This window comes from Salarias fasciatus, chromosome 1 (genome assembly GCF_902148845.1).
Source record: "Salarias fasciatus chromosome 1, fSalaFa1.1, whole genome shotgun sequence".
Taxonomy (NCBI): domain Eukaryota; kingdom Metazoa; phylum Chordata; class Actinopteri; order Blenniiformes; family Blenniidae; genus Salarias; species Salarias fasciatus.
This window is the reverse complement of record NC_043745.1, coordinates 36,066,692-36,085,377: the sequence shown is the minus strand read 5'-3', so window position 1 is coordinate 36,085,377 and position 18,686 is coordinate 36,066,692. Positions and strand designations below refer to the sequence as shown.

Below are 18,686 nucleotides of genomic sequence, written 5' to 3'. Positions count from 1 at the left end.
TATATCGTTATCATATCGGTATCGGGATATGAACATTCAGGACATTAGTTTCTCAAAATCAACGATATCAAGATTTCCCCTGCTTGCCTGTAAGCTCACCCATGCACAGGTAAGGCCAGCCAATCACAAACCTCGTTTACTGGTTGACAGGTGATGGCAGAGGGCGGTTGCAGAATCTGCACAAACGAGTTTGGTGGTCGTGGCAGTGAGTTCTCATAAATAAAACTGCATTTTTTCACATCCTTTTGTATTATGATGTTTTTATTTTTCTGAAAAATGCTCAATTTTCACTGAATCCATTGTAATATATCGTATCGATATCGAGATATCTGGCATGGATATCGAGATATGAAATTTTGCCCATATCGTTCAGCCCTAGTTTCTACTCACCCATACTTGCAATCCAACTCGTATCTAGCCATACGAATGTCTTTGTACTTGCAGCAGTGGCTCGAAATGAAAACATTATCAGTGTTTCTGACTTTTCCATGTAAACAGACATTGTTTTCAAAATGTTAATGTGGAAATGAGAAACTTTTCAGACCTGAAAACAAAAGCCCATGTGCTTTCACCTGAAAATTCTGTGTGCTCATGTTGTTTGACTGGCTCAGTCCGGTGACCGCAGATCGCATCCAGTGTCACCCTCTTGTTTCTAATGCAGTGCTGAACATAACACTATGAGCTGAAGAGGAAGAGCCCACTTATTCAAACCCCCTTCAAGGAACACTTTAAAATTCTTCACATTGTAATACGGTCATTTAAAAAAAAGAAATTCTATCAGGGCCTAGTTGAATGTCTGACTTGTCATTTGTTGCAAAGCATGATTATGTACTTTCTCTTATTTTATTCACCTTTTATGTTAACCCATAGAAATTGAGTGTTCTAATCTCCACATCGTTGTTGATGATATGAATTTGTATGCAGATGATACTGTGTTGGATCGGTATGCGGAAAGTCATTTGCAAAATATGTATAAAATAAGTACAGAATGTGAATGTGTAATGTAGAATAACTGCAATGCAAACGTGCGTCCTTTCCTAAAATGCTGTTTGTTTTCACAGCTTGCCCGCAGGGGCTTTGCTATCGTGCTGATCAGCCGCTCCCAGGAGAAGCTGGATGATGTATCCAAGGCGATTGGTAAGATCTATGCATGTCTTTTCATATTGGATCGTTTCTTCATTTTATTTCGAGCATCCCTCTGTTTAATCCATCAGTCGAACTAATCCTGCATGAGCGAGTCGGGGGAAATCAGCAGTACCTGCGGTCCACATGCACTGGACTAATATAGTTCATGTGTTAAGTATGACAGCTGCCAGGACTGCAGGTCAGCCTTAATGATCCATGCAGCTCCGCAGCCTCATTTATCCTGAGCCTGATACGTTGTGTCCGTATGGGACTGGTCATCCAAAGAGGCTAAATGACGAATGATTAAGTGATATTACATTGAACTATGTGTTTTCAAGTGATTCTTTTTGGAGTGGAGTTTCAGATGGACTCATATGCTTTTTGGTTATGAGGCAGTAAAGCCCTCCTACTGGAGCTAAAAGTGAATCTGTCCAATTAAACGAAAGCCTGCTCTTAAGGGAGGGATTTCCTCTTCGTTGATTATTTTCAAGGTTTAATCATTTTCCCCTGATCCGCTCATCCTTTTCCAAGTGACTATTTGACAGAAATGTGGAAATTCATACATACTTTTATGACTAAGTACTGATTATAAGTGTGAACTAATTTAAAAATATTTCTTTGCCCTCAGCCAGTAAATGTGGCGTGGAGACCAAAACGATTGCCGCAGACTTCAGCGCCGTGGATATCTACTCCAAGATTGAAGACGGACTCGCCGGACTGGAGATTGGAGTCTTGGGTAAGACGGCAGCAGGTGTTTCGGCCAACTCACTTCTCATTAAACTTAATTAACTGGCTACATGAGCTGGCAAACTGAGTCTGCACCGAGGCCTTCAGACATCAGGAAAGCAGCATGCTCCAGTGTGATAAATACTACTTTGTCATGTATTCATAAAGGTTAATTTATCAGTTCTCTGCTGCCCTCCTAAGACCAAAAAGAGGAATCGCAGGTTTACTTGAACATAACTGAAACGCCTCATTATAGTTTTCTTCCAGTGTTGTTTCATTTGTGTTGTATGTTGAATTTTACAATGCTGTTATTTCTCTTTTATGCTCAGTAAACAATGTTGGAATGTCCTATTCATACCCTGAATTCTTCCTCAACGTCCCCAATATTGACACAGTAAGTTTAAGAATGAACTTTCTTTCTCTTTTTTTTTCTTAATTAGCACAAAATAAGAATATAATATAGAATCACAAGAAATGAAAATCTGACTGTGCAGGAGAGGAATAAAAGCCTAAGGGGCTTACGTGAAATCCTCTCCATCAATAAACATCACTGGAATGAAAATAAAACTAAAAAGGGATCAAGGAACAACTAGCAGAGAATACTAATTAAGGAGTTAATCGAAGCAGTCACCCTAAACCACAGATCATATCGGCTCAGAATCAGTGGGATACTGTTTGAGAAGGAGATGATTAAATAATTTAGCCTAATTGGATGAAAAGTTGATGCTTGGAGGTACACTAAAACATTATCTAACATGAATCTGTCAGTGATTCACATCCGTTCTTTTAGGAGGATAAAAAACGGTCCCTTTTGTCTTTTTCCCCCCACTGTTGTGTTTGGACAAGCCGACCGTGCAGTCACAGCCAAAACAGTCCTCCTGCTCTATGACAGGCGTCATTCTTTGCCTTGAAAATTGATCCAGCCGGGCACAAACATCTTGTACCTCTGCTTAGTTTTGGGGGTATTAGAACACTGTCCACTGGGGGGCCAGTGCATCAGTCTTGGTCCAACGTGTTCGTTACGGGTGGCCCGACCAGCAGTACAATACACCAGCTGACGCAGCTCCAGGGGTCCTCGAGACACGCAAACTGTCCAAGGTAGTGATCCCATTGGGATTGATTAGCATATAGCAACTCAAACAGACTGCTTTAGTTTTTAGACTCTTAAGAAGAAGAAAAATCCACATGGAAGCACCCAGTCAGTAATATCTCCCACACAGTCATATCTCGCAAACAAATATCACTGTATGGGCTATAACCTGTGAGAAATGACACAAGTCTTGACCTGATCATCAGATGAGTCCAAAAAAAACCCCCTTTGATCTATGATTTGCTTAAGCATTACAATAAAGTCAAACATAGACACACACTTTCTCACAAACATGCAGAAATTTTCCAAAAAAAAACAGTTTTTCAAGTCTGTTTGAGATTCTAGAAAGTGTCTAATTATGTTTTTCTTTAACACAGACAAATGTAAGTTCAACAGTCTCACACTAAGGACATTTTGGGGCTCTCTGGACATGAACGCTGACCCAGATCACGCCTAAAATTATCTAATCTCTCTGTCACATATTCTTTAATTATTCAAATTCATTACTGCTGAGTTTGGGACACTGTTCATGCAAAGTCTAGCTACAAGTAAATGCAGTGACCTCAAGTTCAAATGCAACTTTTGCTAATTTTTAATTACTTCATCTATTTGATACCAGCCACGCACTTACGAAAGAAAAAAAAAAAAAAAGGGACAACAAATGGCTGGAAAAGTTGTGGCACTTTAAGAAGCAACCTGCTTAATTAGGTTACCTTGGGAACACGCCAGTAAGGCGCTTTGGAATAAACAGAGCATCCCAGAGATGCTGAGCAACTACTAAATAACATTTCTCCACGTTGTTTTAAAAAGAACTTGGGGATTTCATCATCTACTACACATAATATCATTAAAAGATTGACAAAATCCGGAGAAAGCTCTGTTCACAAGGGACACGGCTTAAAACCAATATTGGATGGCCGTGATCTCCAGACTCCAAAAACAGACACAGCAGGGCTCAGGACGATGTTCAAAACACATCTGCAGATAACACATTTAGATTTCTGTGTTCGTACACACTCATCTCCTGAGCTCACGCTCATTCAAGGCGGACTGAAGCCAAAACAAAACATCAAACCTCAGTGGTGCTGTCCAGCTTGTTAAGAAAGTCTCGCTCCTTTCAGCAAGACGATGCCAGAATAATTCGTGTGTGGATTGCAGCACTGTTTCCAGAGCTGACCTGTCACCTGCTGAAAGCTTCTGCCGCTCTGTGACACGCGAGCATGACAGAGACGATCCCGACTTGTTCTGAAACTCCACCCGTATGTTCTGAAAAGTAATGCAGGTATTACTGATGTTAACATTTACTGATCCGTGTTCTGTACCACTCCGAATGAAGGTCGCGGGGGGGGGGGGGGGGGGGGGGGGGGGGTTGGATCTGTTCCCAGCTGACTGTGCGAAGGCAGGGTACAATCTGGACAGGTCACCATTCCATCACAGGGCCAAACACACAAAGACAGCCACACACACTCACATTTACACCTTGGGGTAATTTAGGGTCACCGTTTAGCCTCACATGCATATTTTTGGACTATGGGAGAAAATCAGAATACCTGTAGGGGGGAAAAAAAAAGAAAAAAAGACTTGAATCGAGGGTACCCTCACTATGAGGAGAGTGCTTACCACTGCACAACTGTGTATGACAATATAGCAAGATAAATATTCTGGCATCCAGCAATCTCCTTTTGCAACTTCATCCAAAATCCAGTCACGGGGCTCTGTGGCGACATATGGCTAAAAGCAGGATACATCCTGAACCCGTGGTTAACACACACAAACCGAACACACACACAGTCGCCAGTTATCCTAACGACCATGTTTTCTGTTGACAAAGGTAACTACAATAACTTCACCTGCTGTAATCCTGAATTGTAAACACTGAATTTATTCAAATGATATAAGCCAATTTTTTGTTGTCTAAAATTAATTAAGTCTATTTTCAGTTAAATACAGTTGAAGTGATTTGCTGATTTTTTTTTTTTTGGTTTGTTTCTGCTGAGTTTTTCCAGTGTTGCCTTGCCATTTGGAAGTGGTACAGTTCCAATATTGACAAGTTGAAGTAATCCTTTTTTCTTATTTCAGTTCATTGACACTCTGGTCAACATCAACATAACATCAGTGTGCCAGGTGAGTGAGGAAACTGCCTGAATGACCAAAAGAGAGGGGGGGTGGGGGGGATTTTGTGACCGTTACTGCCAGAAAGGTGATTGCAGCTCAAGCATTTTCAGCACACAGCAGGGGGGTTGAAGTCATTTTAGTAAACGAGGGTTTCATCTTGAAAATGTTATTTTTTTTTTGCACTTTTTACAAAATCAGTTCTGAACAGATAGAAATCTCTTAAGAGAAAAACCTGAAATACAGTCTGCCGCCGTAACTGAGGTTAAATGGTAAATTTTACGATATGATCGAACACAGATCACATCACGTAAACTCATCAATCCGACTCGAGTCTTGATTTACTAAGAGGGGGTGTTGGAACTCTCACTATGATCCAGACTCCATGGAAATGGCACATTGGATCGCTTCACATTTGTGCATTTCTGTTACGAAGAATGACCATGTGACACTATATACTGTACATAGTGACAGTCAGCATGTTTCTAATTTTAGAAATATTGTGCAGGTGAAAGGAGGAGGTCATGCAGACCTGTTTAATGTAGGAGTTAAAGGATAAGTCCTGGTCAAAAGTAACTCCCAGGTTCCTCACAGGAGGTTAAAGTAACACCATCCAGAGTCACTATAAATCATGGTACTGGATGATATTCCTGATTTATATTAATCTGCACATCAGTCTCATCTCTCAGTCTGGAAGAGTTCAAATTAGATGGAATAAAATGAAAGTGACCTTGTAAAGTGAGCTTGTTTCTCTTTGTACCGATGCTGGCAAAAGCCAGCCGCTTCTCAGAAAACAAGATTTCTGCAGCCTTCAGCATGCATGTTTTAACACACTCAGCCTCACCGTGTGGCTTTGAGAGTGATGCTATTTCACGAACAATAAAGTATCTTGCTTTTGCAGCACTTGCTTCTCCTGAAACCTCTAGTGGGCCAGTTTAGCCCGCAGGCCGCATGTTAAACACCCCTGAATTATAGCCCTGAGTCTGTGTGGATTGATCTGCTTCAGACTTGAGGGCAGTACTTCTTTTTTCTTCTTATGCCGCACACTGAAGCTCAGAAGAATAAAAGAATAAAAAAAAAAAAAAAGGCAGTCCAGGAGTTGTTTAAGTTGTGCTCTTATATTCTCAGTGCAGAGATATAATGCCTGGATCATCCCATACGTCTGGCTCATTCCCTGTCTGAACACTATAAACTGTGTAAACTTTAGTTGGCAAATGTTTATTGTAAGTGTCCTTGTGGTGTCTGGGCTTCACTTCTGAGTAATTTAAGTTTGACTAAGTGGATTGAAATGGCTGAGATGGTTAGAAATCCACTGTCGAGTAGTCCCACAGCGGCGAAGAGTTACAGACACGCACACAGACAAAACGGCGACACAAGGCGCCGTAAGTCACTTCCCCTGCTTATTCTCCGCGTTCAGCAGTTCCCTGAGCCGCAGCTACAGTCCGCCCACTCTCTTAACGCTTAATTTATGTTATTCAATATTTCTGTAAATGCCTCCCTGTGCTATCATTACATTTTCCTTTCTCTCCTCTTCCTGTCTCCCTGACCACCTCTTTACCTACTACCCACACACACATACAGAGGCACACACTCCACAAACATTCTTTTTTTGGGGTCTGTGATGCTTTTAATCTGCATTTCTCATTTGTCACCTTGCACATCTTGTTTTTATTCTCCAGATGACGCGTATTGTGTTGCCTCAGATGGTGGACAGGTAAGTCTGGGTGTCCAGCTGCTGTTGTTCCTCTAAAGCATTAATGGAGGGTGTGAACATGTTTAAAAACCATAACGTCTTGGATTTTTCTCAAGAATATGCACCTGTTGGAGTGGGTAATGGAAGTGAAGGGGAGCCACTCTGTGTGAGCTTTCTGGAACAGGCTGCTGAGTTTACCCACCGACAGTGTTGCCAGTGAAATATTTATCTGAGATTTTTCAGCGAGATGCAAATGGGCATCCGAGGTATTTGATTTATTGCGAGGCGGAGGATTTGTGGGAGATTACTCCCTAAACACACACACTTGGAATTGGAGGAATTCAAATCCCAGCAGGGGCCAAACGTGTTCAAATACTGGCGGAAGAAATCTGACAAAAGCACAAAACTGAGAACTAATTGTGTTTTCAAATGTGGAAAAATATGATGCGTTTAATTTGGCTCAGTGCTGGAGATCGCTCCACTTAGAGAGGAGACGTGCTGGAAGGAGGCAACAAGGTGGAAAATCAATTATCGGCACTTTCTCCTCTTATTTTAATGATGAATTACAGTGTTTCAGACTGAAATATAGGATATACTGACAAATATTGGTTTTTGAATGGCTCACTTTTCAACCAAATGAGATCGTGGAAGGCTCGTTTCCTTTCCGTCCACTTTCTGCAACCCCCGGTGGATGCATGCTCATAATGGTACTGTACTCGGATTTTGGATATTTCTTCTAGTGAGTTTGTCTCCCATGAGCCACTAGTTGGGCGAAGCAAGCTTGCAAAAGCAGAAAGGCACAAAGGAAAATAGACAAAAGCGATTAAGAGAGGAAGTATGATAATGGCATCATGAAAATAGACCATTAAGACTCCTCAGCACAAACAAACAATTCTTTAATAATTTTGTTCTTTTTTTTCAAGTTTGTTTGCAATAATATATTTGATTTACATTTTTGTGCATGAAATTCACTTAAAACGTTCAGTCAGTCGGTGCCTTTGAGTCTGTCAATCAGCAAGCATGCATTTAATATTTTTCTCTTCAATAATTTCTTATTAAAAGTGCTCTTTCTCTGTGAGTTGGTGATCATCACACAGTTTCGGTCTATTAATCACAATTATTTTTTACATATTTAGAATGCTGATGTTTTGAATTCACACAGCATGAATGCTCAGTGCCTAATGCAAAATATATTCATCACAGTTCAGTCGATTACCATACATTTTTCATATATTGTGCAGCTTTCCTCCTCACAACCTCTGTGAAAACAACAAGTTGAGAAACGTTTAACCAAACGCACCATAAAGTTCACCTGTTTTAAAACCAGGCTATGTAGCAAGGTCCACCCAAAATATATGCTGCAAAGATGAAAACCTTAATTTAAAAAAAAAAAGAAATACAAACAAGAAGTCCACATGGAGATTTTGTTTGGCTTATGTAATATTTGTGAGTTTGTCACCGTTGAATATGTCCTGGAACAATGCGTGCGTAGCGTTTTCACATTTGAATAGAAGCGAACGTGTCGTGCTGTCGGAGGCTGGTGGGGTTACAAGCCTCAATGTAGGTGGCTGCTGTTGACTAATGTGGCTGAATAACTCCACCAGGGATGGGTCGTGCATATTGCACGACACAATAATACGTTTTTTTCTCCCTGCCTCTCTCTAAATAACACATCTCATTTAGATGGATGTTGCGCGGAGGCAGCACGAGCTACAGCTCACTGTAAACATTTATGTATTGACGTTACTGTATCTTTGATCTTATCAGCTCTTGTTTGATGTAGCACGAGGGCAGTTTTGGCTCGGCACCCAAGTGCACACGCTACCATTTTCTTTTATCACGCCGGGATTGATTTCAGGCTCGAGTGTTTGTTGCTCTTCGTCTTAACGTTGTTCCTCCTTGGTGTTAAGAGTGCTTGCTTTTCTTTCCAGGAAGAAGGGGGCCATCCTCAATATCTCATCTGCCAGTGGCATGTACCCGGTTCCTCTCCTCACTATCTATTCTGCCTCCAAGGTAATTAAAGGACGCCGCTTATGACCTTTTTATTAAGCAAGAGCTGAAGACTCACAATTGGGCTTTATGGATCCACCTTCGTTCTGCTTTTGGGAATCATCCCGTCGACAACATACATCGAGGCAAAACCTAATTTAATTCTGAAGATGGAAAGATAGGAAGCTGTCTGCTCAACAGTTTGCCCGGTTTTAATTATTGCATATATAAAAATCAGTGACTAGCTCAGGTCCCGAGGTAGTACACTCATTTAAGAAAAAAAAAAAAAAAAGGTTTATCGGCGCATGTGGTGTCATAATGTTTTATAACAGTCTCTTGTGTGTTTGTTAGCTTAAAAACAACCTGCTGTTCACAGTTTCACTTGATTAATTTGCCCTTGTCTGAATACTGGGTCACGTCAATCCACTAAATCCCAGTCACTGCGCTGCAAGTTTAAAAAGGCAACTGAAGTCAATCAGTGCTGAATTTATTCAGTTTACTGCTGAAATTACAGCTCATCTAACTTTATTACAACTGCTGTACACACTTTGTATAATCAGGGCAGTTTCATTCCCAACATGTTTTCTTTCCCTCTCCTTCTGAGAGTTTAAAACACTTCTTAATGTCTTTTCTTGAGCATTTCCTGATTTCCGTAATAGATTTATTCTTCATGAATGTTTTATTTTTCTGCAGGCATTTGTGGACTTCTTCTCACGAGGATTACAAGCTGAATACAAGAGCAAAGGGATCATCATCCAGGTGAAGAAAGCTCGAGCCCACTTTAACGTTTCAGCGACAAGCCGACAAGTTTCAATGAACATTTGCTGATGGCGTTTATGGCTTTCCCATTATCCCCAAGTCTATGACTTTGACTTGTTTTTGTCCCCGTTTACTCAACGTTTCCAGTGAAAACGCATAGGTTTGCTTTTTCGTTTCAGAGGAAAATGGTGTAGTTCTCATGTAAAGCCACTAGTTGCTTTTGTTTGTCTTTGGAATGAAAACCAAACACGTGTGTGTGTGCAGACAACAATACGCTATGATCATGAATAATGATGAGCTGGGTTGCTATTACAATGACTCTCATCTTTAAAACTAAGTAGCAGGAGAATCTGGAGTGGGAATCATGACAGTTTTACGTTTTCACTTGAAAAAGTTGTGTAAGCGGGGATTAGAATTTGTTCCTAAAATGTGTGTTTGGCTCTCATTATGATGAAAATCTGTGCAGTAGAAGACAAAATACTGGAAGAAAATACATTCTTGAACCATGTTATTTATTTATTTTATTTTTTAAATCTTTCAGACTCATTTGAAGGCAAAGCAGGATGGACTGATTTTACTACCGAATAAAAATAACAGTGATTATTCCTGTTTTGAAGTTCAGTCTTTATAAAATATGATCTTGCACAGTCCTTGTGGCACTGTTATGAGCTTAAATCACTCCATGCTTCTTTTTTTTTTTTTTTGCTGAGGGATTGGAACTGAATCTGAAGGAGGAAAAATAAGTATTGCAAATAAAAGAAAAAAGTTGAGTGCATTAAAATAGTAATATGCAAACATCAGGTTTATTTGATATATAATGTACTTACTGCAGGAATCTGCATTTATTTTTGCAAATGATGATCAATTTTTTTTTTTAGTCCATACACTCGTTCATTTTTCTTTTCTATGTCCACATAAAATAATAATTCTGAGAAGCCTGGTTGCTTTTTTCTCTTGTGTGAAGAGTTAATGAGAATCTGAAGTACAAAACAAAAGAAAAACACAGAGAATTATGGATGCCATAGGTGTAACGGATTTCTCCCTTGTTTTTAAGTAGCATTTCATTGCTCATCAGCTTGTCAGTTCGTTACCATCTTGTGTAGATCAATATAAACTTTTTTCTTTTTTTTTTTTTTAATTGAATTATAGAGTGTGTTACCATTTTTCGTGACCACCAAGCTGAGTAAAATCCGACGGCCTACTCTGGATACGCCGAGTCCGGAGCGCTACGTCGCAGCCGAGCTCAACACCGTGGGCCTCCAGACGCAGACCAACGGCTACCTGCCCCACGCCATCATGGTGAGTCTGTAACACTAGAGTCAGGAACCAGGATTGATCTTTTCACTGACTCTCTAAAGCAGCATTGGAATTGACTTCATGTTTATAATAATTCTGTGATAATTGTTCAGTTTGAGAAAATAGTATAATTTTTTATCACTTATACTTTGAAGTGTTTCTTTGATGTGGTGCAAGGACTATTTTGACAGTTTTCCAGTTCAGCCAACTCAAGTTGAAGTTGGGCTGCTTGTGGCTCCTGAACTTAAATGTGTTTGACCCCTCTGATCTACAGGAAAATGCTGACATTAAAAAAAAAACTGTTTCTGGCTCACATGTACAAGAAAATCTCCATAAACAAGTCATGCATTACTTCATTCACAAATGAAAATCTCAAGTGTAATCGTCAGGGTCTCTTAAAACAAACTGAACTCCTCACTCTGTTACAAAACAGAACGACCGCCTAACCCAAAACTGCAGCATTTCTGATTCTCTACTCAGCAAAAAGTAAAAAGGTGCTTTGAACAAATACACAGAGAACCTTTATCTCCTTAAACTTTAATATAATTCACTGGGTTTTTATGAACAGACTTTTCAGCTACAAGAAAATGGTTCTAAACTGGCAGAGTCCTGCAGCCCGAGGGCCGAAGTGCTGCAGATATGCTGCGTTCATGCAGGGGAGTGGGAACTGGGGTAGTTACCAGTTGGCATGGTTCCATTTCCCACTCTACAGCATTCACATGACAGTAACAAACAAGCAGCATGGTCTCCTCCTGCAGTGCTGCTTTATTGCTTCTGTCAGAGTCCAGAAAGGAGACAAACAAGCTCATCATTGCCTACATCAACAAGGGGGGGTGGGTGGGGAAAAAGCCCAGAAGGTTCAATTTATTTTCACACTGCATCCCCGCCGTACAGCTGTGCTTTGTTTTCCACCGTTAAAATATCTAACAATCGTTAGAAGTTCTGCAATAAAGCAAGACAGAGGGACCTTATGAGCAAAAATAAGATGGAATTTATTAATTACTGCTTCTTGGATGTCTCCTGAAGCTCCATGTTTAAACACTGAGCATACTTTTTTGTTTTTGTTTTTTCCGCCTCTGTTAAGGCCCATGTAAATTGCGATATGCATGGTTGTTAATCAACCCATCCAGTACAGGACGGTGCGCCTTGTTAGCTTCGTGTGGGACGTTTCTAATCCGAGCATCCATGTGACAGGCTAAACACTAAGCATCCATGTCCTGGGGAGGGGGATTTTTTGTTTAAATTAAGCATTCTGTTGTCTTCTTTATTTCTTTTGCGAGTTGCACATCGGCTGAACTGGACAATACTGCCCCCCTAAGGTCATTAGTGGTATTACTGTTTTTGCTAGATATTATTAAGGTCCCTGGAGATGTACCGACTGCGATGTAGACAGAGGACTGATTGAAGCCTCCATCCAGCATCGGGCACATTTGGGCATTCAATGCTTCCTGCAGGGGTGGCAAATCTGGAGAGAAACAAAGCAAGAGGGTTTTCTTTAAGATGGAAGACGTCACAGACTGAGGAGAAATGGAGGTTTGCAGTGAAGAAAGGATGAATGAAGGTGAGCAGGAGCAGGGACAGAAAACAGTGAGGAGGGAGGGACAGGAGGTTGCGAAGAGACGGGAGTTTAAGTACCCGGGGTCAGCTGTCTGAAGAAGGTGTGAGACAGAGGTGACGAAAAGAGCACAGGCAGAGTGGATCAGACAGACGGGTGTCGGGAGCGAGGCTGAGGGGGAAGAAGGGCTGCTGGATGGTAGAGAGAGAAGCTGCGACGCAGTTTAGAGGCGGTGGCAGGAAGCTGAAGTGGACCTGGCAGAGTGGAGGAGGTCGAGGTTTTCACTGGGACTGATCAGGCTGGACGGGATTAAGAGGGACACCTCATTTTGGACAGTTTGAGAAACTGGGAGATGAGATTGAGATGGTTCGGTGACGTAGGTAGGAGACATGATCGCGGTGTCGAGAAAGGGATGCTGAAGATGGAGCAGGAAGAGACAAGCAAGGACAGTGAGGAGTTCCCTGCAGTGACTGGTGTGAGGAAGGATGAAGAGGAGATCTGCAGCCCTTACAAGGAAAATGCTGAAATTCACTTGAATCCAGATTTTTCTCAGTCTGTTTCCAAGTAGTTAAACACGTTTCTTTCCAAGGCTTCATTGTATCATTCGCTCACAACGTCTGCATGTCATGGAGATGTAAACTGAGAACTGTCATTTACACGTGCGCTAAACTGACCACCGATGATGAGTCACGATCGGCTGAAAGCGCCTCAGCCAGTTGGAACTTAAAATCACACCGCAGGCCAAATCTTCCTCCACAAATTACACTCCGTTTATGTCACCAGCACAACCAATTGTAATGCACTCTGAATATCTGGCAGTTAAAATGGCAGTTAAAAAAAAAAAAAAAACACAGTAGAGCACAGCTGGGGCAGCACATAAAAGTGGCACCATTTTAACATAACTGGTTCTTTTGTGGCGGCAATGAGCCTGGTGCAGAGCAATACTCATCTGATAAACTGAGGAGGGCTGCAGGTAGTCGAGGTATGTCTCGACAACAGGACACAAACCTCATCAGGCTGCAGTTCACTTAAAGGAAAAAGAAGAAGAAGGGGAAAAAAAGTGTCTTCAAGCAGCTCATCTCCATTTACTGAATTAATGTTGTCAACAGTTGCTAAAGCATCTGTCAAAAGCTAAACATCCTCTGACGTAATGGGGTGGAATGCTCCACTACCTTTCAGTATTGTCTGCATCTTAGCGCTGTAATTATTCTCTGGAGATGTGAGCTTCAGAAATGAGATGGAAACACTAATCGAGTCCCATGTTTTTATATATATATGTGTCTGTGTGTCTTTTTCTGCATACATCAGTGGCCTTTTTTTTTTTATTTGCATCCACGCATGTTTTTGTGCATGCACAAATGTTACATGAGTGTGTTTTGTGTTTATGCATGCGTGTGCAACCGCCTTTGTATTTTTGTGCATGAATCATGAAATGTTTTTGCAGACATGCATATTTTTGGCTTGCATGCTTTTTTTTTTCTGTACAAATGTGCTCAGTTTACACACACTGGTGCATGTGCATGTGCACCCATGGTGCTGTGCAGGCCTGTTTTTGTAAGAGTTGTGTGTCCGGTGCACGGGCCTGTTTTTGTGTACATGTTTTTTTTGTGTGTGTGAAGTGCATGTTTGGGGTGTTTGAAGGGTATGTTTGTGCTGTTTGTGTGAAGTGTTTCATGCTATTGCATGTTTTTTGCACGTGCATGTTTCTATGTGTGTTCCTCCCGCATGTCCACTTTTTGCTCGTGTTTTAGTGTGCAGTCATGTTTTTATGCTTATTTGTGCTTTGATGTGTGTGTCTGTGCGTGTGTGGATGGATGTGATTTTATTTATTTATTTGGGAGGTATTCTTAGAGATCAGAGAGTCACTCTCTCCTTCCTGTTTCCCCCTCTGCTTTGTTGTACACGGTGAACTGTGTGACCGGAATATCAACCAGCGTGTTTATTGATATCCATATGAAGACCAACAACATCTATTACAGCGTACAGGTGGTCAATAAATCTTCTGCCTAAATGAGCTTCAGTTAATCCTGTTCAGTCAACACTTTTCTTTGTGTGTTGATCATATAAATTCAGCACAGATCTGTCCCGCCGTCAGCTGCCGTAGTCCCCTAAACCACGAGCAGCAGACAAGTTGTGCCGCCGTGATTATCTGATAATCCCTCTCACTTCAATTGTGCGGCAAAGCGCCGCGCATCTCACAGCACGATTCACCACTATCTAATTTGGAGTGGAGAGGAGCTGCATATTCATAGCCGACAGTGCACGCTCTGTTAACTTTGCCGTAGCTCATTTCTCTTCAGATGCTGCAGTAAAAAAAAAAAAAAAAAAAAACTTAAAAATAATATTAAAAAAAGGCCCACTGGATGAAGAAGTCTGGGGACTTTTCGAATATGCACGCACTCTCAAATTCAATCAAGTGAGATCAAAAGGCGTTTCAGCTGTGTTAAACATTCGCAGGGAAAAGTTCAGCCCGAAATTGCCTGCTGTTGTCGGTCTGCTGTGGAAATGTCATTGGCCAAGCAGACGGAGTAAACACGAGGCGACGAAGCCCAACAGCCTCGTCATCGTTTTCAACTGGGAGGGTGGCGACTCGGCCAACTTTAATAGTTTCACCACGCTGGAACATCTCCAGTTTATTAAAGCCACAATGGTGTAATGATTTATCAATTAAAGAAAATATTAGAGTTCTGTCTTAAAAGTAAATACAGTGAGCATCCAGACATGAAATTAATAAGAAGTCGACGCAAACTCATTAGTCATGAAATAATGAGGTTTATAGTGCCTGGATGGTTCCACCCAGAACCGCTCTTTTCTTTTCTCCAGAATAGAATCGACTGCTTCCACTGCAGTGCTGTTGTCTCCGAAGCTGTTAACTGTCTTTATGGCTAAAGCAGAAAAGATTTCCTGGCTGTAATTCAAACTGCCCACTAATGTACCATATATAAAAATTAAATGCAAATTAGATGAATTAATCCATGCAGTCCACAGAGAGAAACCATATTTTACAACTGGCTGTAATAAAAAAAAAAAAATACTGAGGCATTGTCTTTGTGCTTTTTTTTTTTTTTTAAACTAAGAAAGAGAAAATATTAAAATAATGCTGGAATAAAAGGTTTTAATGCACCACGTGTTGAGGTCTTTACCAGAAGGCTTTTGCAGTTTAGGTGTGATTTGAAAAGGGCACAGGCAGTGAAGTGGCACGATTGCTCGACTTTCCCCTCTGCACAAACATGCTGGCCACAGTTGTTGCTCCCGTGGGTTGGAAATTAATAATGAATGCTAATCTGTTATTTGTAAATGCCACCAGCTGACCATGTAATCTCCCTCTGTAGGGTTGGGTGACTACAGCTCTGCTCCCAGCCAAGATCCTCAACAGCTACGTGATGGGGATGGGTCTGTCCCAGCGCGCTCGTTACCTCAAGAAGCAGAAGCAGGGATAGATGGGCCGATTAGAGGAGACAGAGGGGGACCAGCTCTGGTAATGACCAACACCGCCGCCATCATCATCATCATCATCGTCATCGTCACGGACCAAGCAGAGGGAGTGTGACGGCTGCCCTCCCACTGACACTCCCACTCACAAGCCACACCGAATCCAGACAAAAAAAAAAATGTGAACAGCTTTAATGGATGAGAAAGCTAAGAATGAAACTTTCCCGCAAAACATAATCAAAAGCGCAGGCTACAGGAGGAGGTGGAACTGGCAGGTGTGATTTGTGTGTGCGTCCTGTGGGTCTGTGGATTAGCTTCAAGCTGTTTAGTTCAGTCAGAAACGAGCTTAAACAATGACTTATCACCGCCTCTTAGCTTAATTGTGTTTTTGTTCAATCATTTGTTTGTGTTATTAATAGCTTCTTTTTTAAAATTATTTCTCTTTCTTTTTTTCAAAGCACACAGATTCACACCTTTATTCCAAGTACCAAAAAAAAAAAAACTAGCACTGAACTCCTGTTTGATTATTTTCAACTATGTATATTTTTTTTAAGCAATAATTTCAACAAACTACATTTCATTGGAAAAAAATGGGAGGATTAGATAAATAGTTTGTCGACTATTCCACTGTGTTTTGTTTACTTGCAAAGTTTAAAAATTACTACTCAGTTTGGCCATCTAACCTGTAATTTCCGTTGAACAGATTGAGTAATAATGAGTGAACGGTAATGACTAAGTTATTCCTTCGTGTTGTGTTTAACTGAAATGATCAAAAGAACTAAATCCATAAAATGTTCCATTGGATGTTTTCCTAACATTGTTTTGCAAAAAAACAAACAAACAAAAAAACTTTCAGTTTGAGTTTTGTCTGATTTTTGATTAATTCTTTTTCTTGTCTCCGTGCTACTTTAATCATACATTTGTGTAGGTGAGAACTCGGAAAGTTACCAGGTGGGAAATTCCCGCTTCCCAGTTTTAACGGAAAGCGTCCAGCAGGTTTTTCCACTCTTGATAAATGACTCGGACATACAATTGACCTCAGAAATGTGCATAGTTGCAAAGTACTACTTGCATCTCATTTCCCATTTCATCTAAAGGAAATTGTGAAATTTTTCCCACTCTGGAATCCAAACTTTCCCATTTCTGAGCTGCTCATGAGCATAAAATATGATGTTAAAAAAAGTCTCCTAGCATTTCACTAACGCTGTTTAAAGTGTGCAGCTGAGTTCCTGATTGTAATGGCGTTTGTCTCTTTAAGGCTGCGACACTGAGAGCTCTGTGTGGTTTGAGTTAACCTGGATATCATTGTTATGTACTGATTATGGAGAGTTATGGAGCATTTGTCCTTCCAATAAATGTGCTTTTCAAATAACTCCATCCAGCCATCTGTTCACTTATTAAGTCGGCTTCACCTTTGTTGTCACAGATTTTTTTTTTTTTTAAATCGTGGATTTATTTTTAGAGCATCGAGGGGAATTATTTTTAGCTTCTTTTTTTTTTTTTTTGAAGGTTGCATTCATTTTGATATCCTACAGAGGGAACAGGGTGTTTAATGTGTCATTGGGCTTTGAGATGAGACAAAATATGAATGAGTTTTGTTAAAGAAGAGGTTTGTACTCTTCTTTTTTCTGTGTGAAGATTCCTGGTTCAAATCTAGGTCAGATTTCTGTGTAGCGTTTCCATGTTCTGCTTGAAGACATGAAAATACGACTTATATTAAACAAAAACTGAAACTGAGAAAGAAAAACCTTTTTTTTTTTTTTTAATTTAAATAACGGTGTTTCTGCTGTGAGGCAGTAGTGTAAACCACTATTTCCATTATGGACTTAATGCTTTCTGTTCAAAATTTGCTGGATTTACCTCAGAATGCTCAGTGGACAGTGTGTTATGTATAAACTTATGGTTGCTTATTAAGTTGAATAATGAAAAAAAAAAATCAAATTTAAGACTACGTGGAGTGTCAAGTGGTTAGTATTGTTGCCTCACATTGACAGGACCCGAGTTTGATTTCGAGAACTATTTCCCTATTTAATCATAGTGAAGTTTTTGAGATTGTGTCTGTTCTGTTTGCCTTGTTACCAACTCTTGCGAAACGAGTTTGAGTTTGGAGCCCGATGCCAAAAGTTCAGCAGCATTTAGTAGTAAAACATCTGACGTGCTCCGGTTTGATGCCGTGCTTCAGTCGGCTCACGCAGCTTCAGAGATTCTGCCTTCCTCCGTCATATTTCACAGGCCGGCCCAACAAATGTGTTGCTTTTTCACTTGTTCTGCCTCTTTCCCTCCCAAACACCACCGTCCGGTTCCCATGCCAACAGTTTCTGGGAGATTATTCCGGTGCACTGGTATGGAAGCTGCGGAAATGTGTCATCACTGAAAATGTAGGAGGGGAGAGTTGTGTGTGTGTGGAGGGATGCCCAAAGGAAGAAGCGAGTGGGCTGTGGAGACGTATATAAGAGGGGCTCAGTGGCGCTCAGACTCCACGGATCGCTCAGACGTGCACACGGCGCCGTGATTTCACAGCGAGGAATCGGGATCTCTCAAATCTTCTCATCAAGCAGAACCCTCAGGGACATGTTGAACAGCTCTCACTGACTTTACATTGTTACAGACTTTCGTCCTTTTTTTGCATCATCTGTCCCGAAACGGTTGATCAGATAGTTTTGAAGCAAAAAAAAAAAGGCTTTAAAAAAAAAAAAAAAAAAAAAAAATCTCCTCCAGAGCTTCACCATCTTCCTCACATTTGGGCCATCGCTCGCCATGGCGACCAGCATGGACACGCTCCCTGCCCATCTGCTGCCTTTGGTGATGGAGGAGTTCCCCCAGTCTCTGGCCACGGCGTGCGTCTGCAGGGCCGGGCAGCGCGAGCCCCGCCTCCGCTGCGTGCAGTGCGGCATCATCGAGGAGGAGGA

The 18,686-nt window shown here is 41.1% G+C and overlaps 1 protein-coding gene across 1 annotated transcript in view; it reads left to right on the top strand.

Annotated features, from left to right (window-relative positions):
- Positions 1-17,149, top strand: part of hsd17b12b (hydroxysteroid (17-beta) dehydrogenase 12b) — a 34,209-nt gene extending 17,060 nt beyond the window's left edge. Inside the window, exons 3-11 of the mRNA XM_030096513.1 lie at positions 1,062-1,137; positions 1,754-1,861; positions 2,181-2,245; positions 5,021-5,065; positions 6,733-6,767; positions 8,678-8,759; positions 9,429-9,494; positions 10,644-10,793; positions 15,678-17,149. Coding sequence (XP_029952373.1) covers positions 1,062-1,137; positions 1,754-1,861; positions 2,181-2,245; positions 5,021-5,065; positions 6,733-6,767; positions 8,678-8,759; positions 9,429-9,494; positions 10,644-10,793; positions 15,678-15,785 — 735 coding nt within the window. The 3' untranslated portion in view covers positions 15,786-17,149. The remainder of the gene's footprint in view (positions 1-1,061; positions 1,138-1,753; positions 1,862-2,180; positions 2,246-5,020; positions 5,066-6,732; positions 6,768-8,677; positions 8,760-9,428; positions 9,495-10,643; positions 10,794-15,677) is intronic.
- Positions 17,150-18,686: the final 1,537 nt, after the last annotated feature.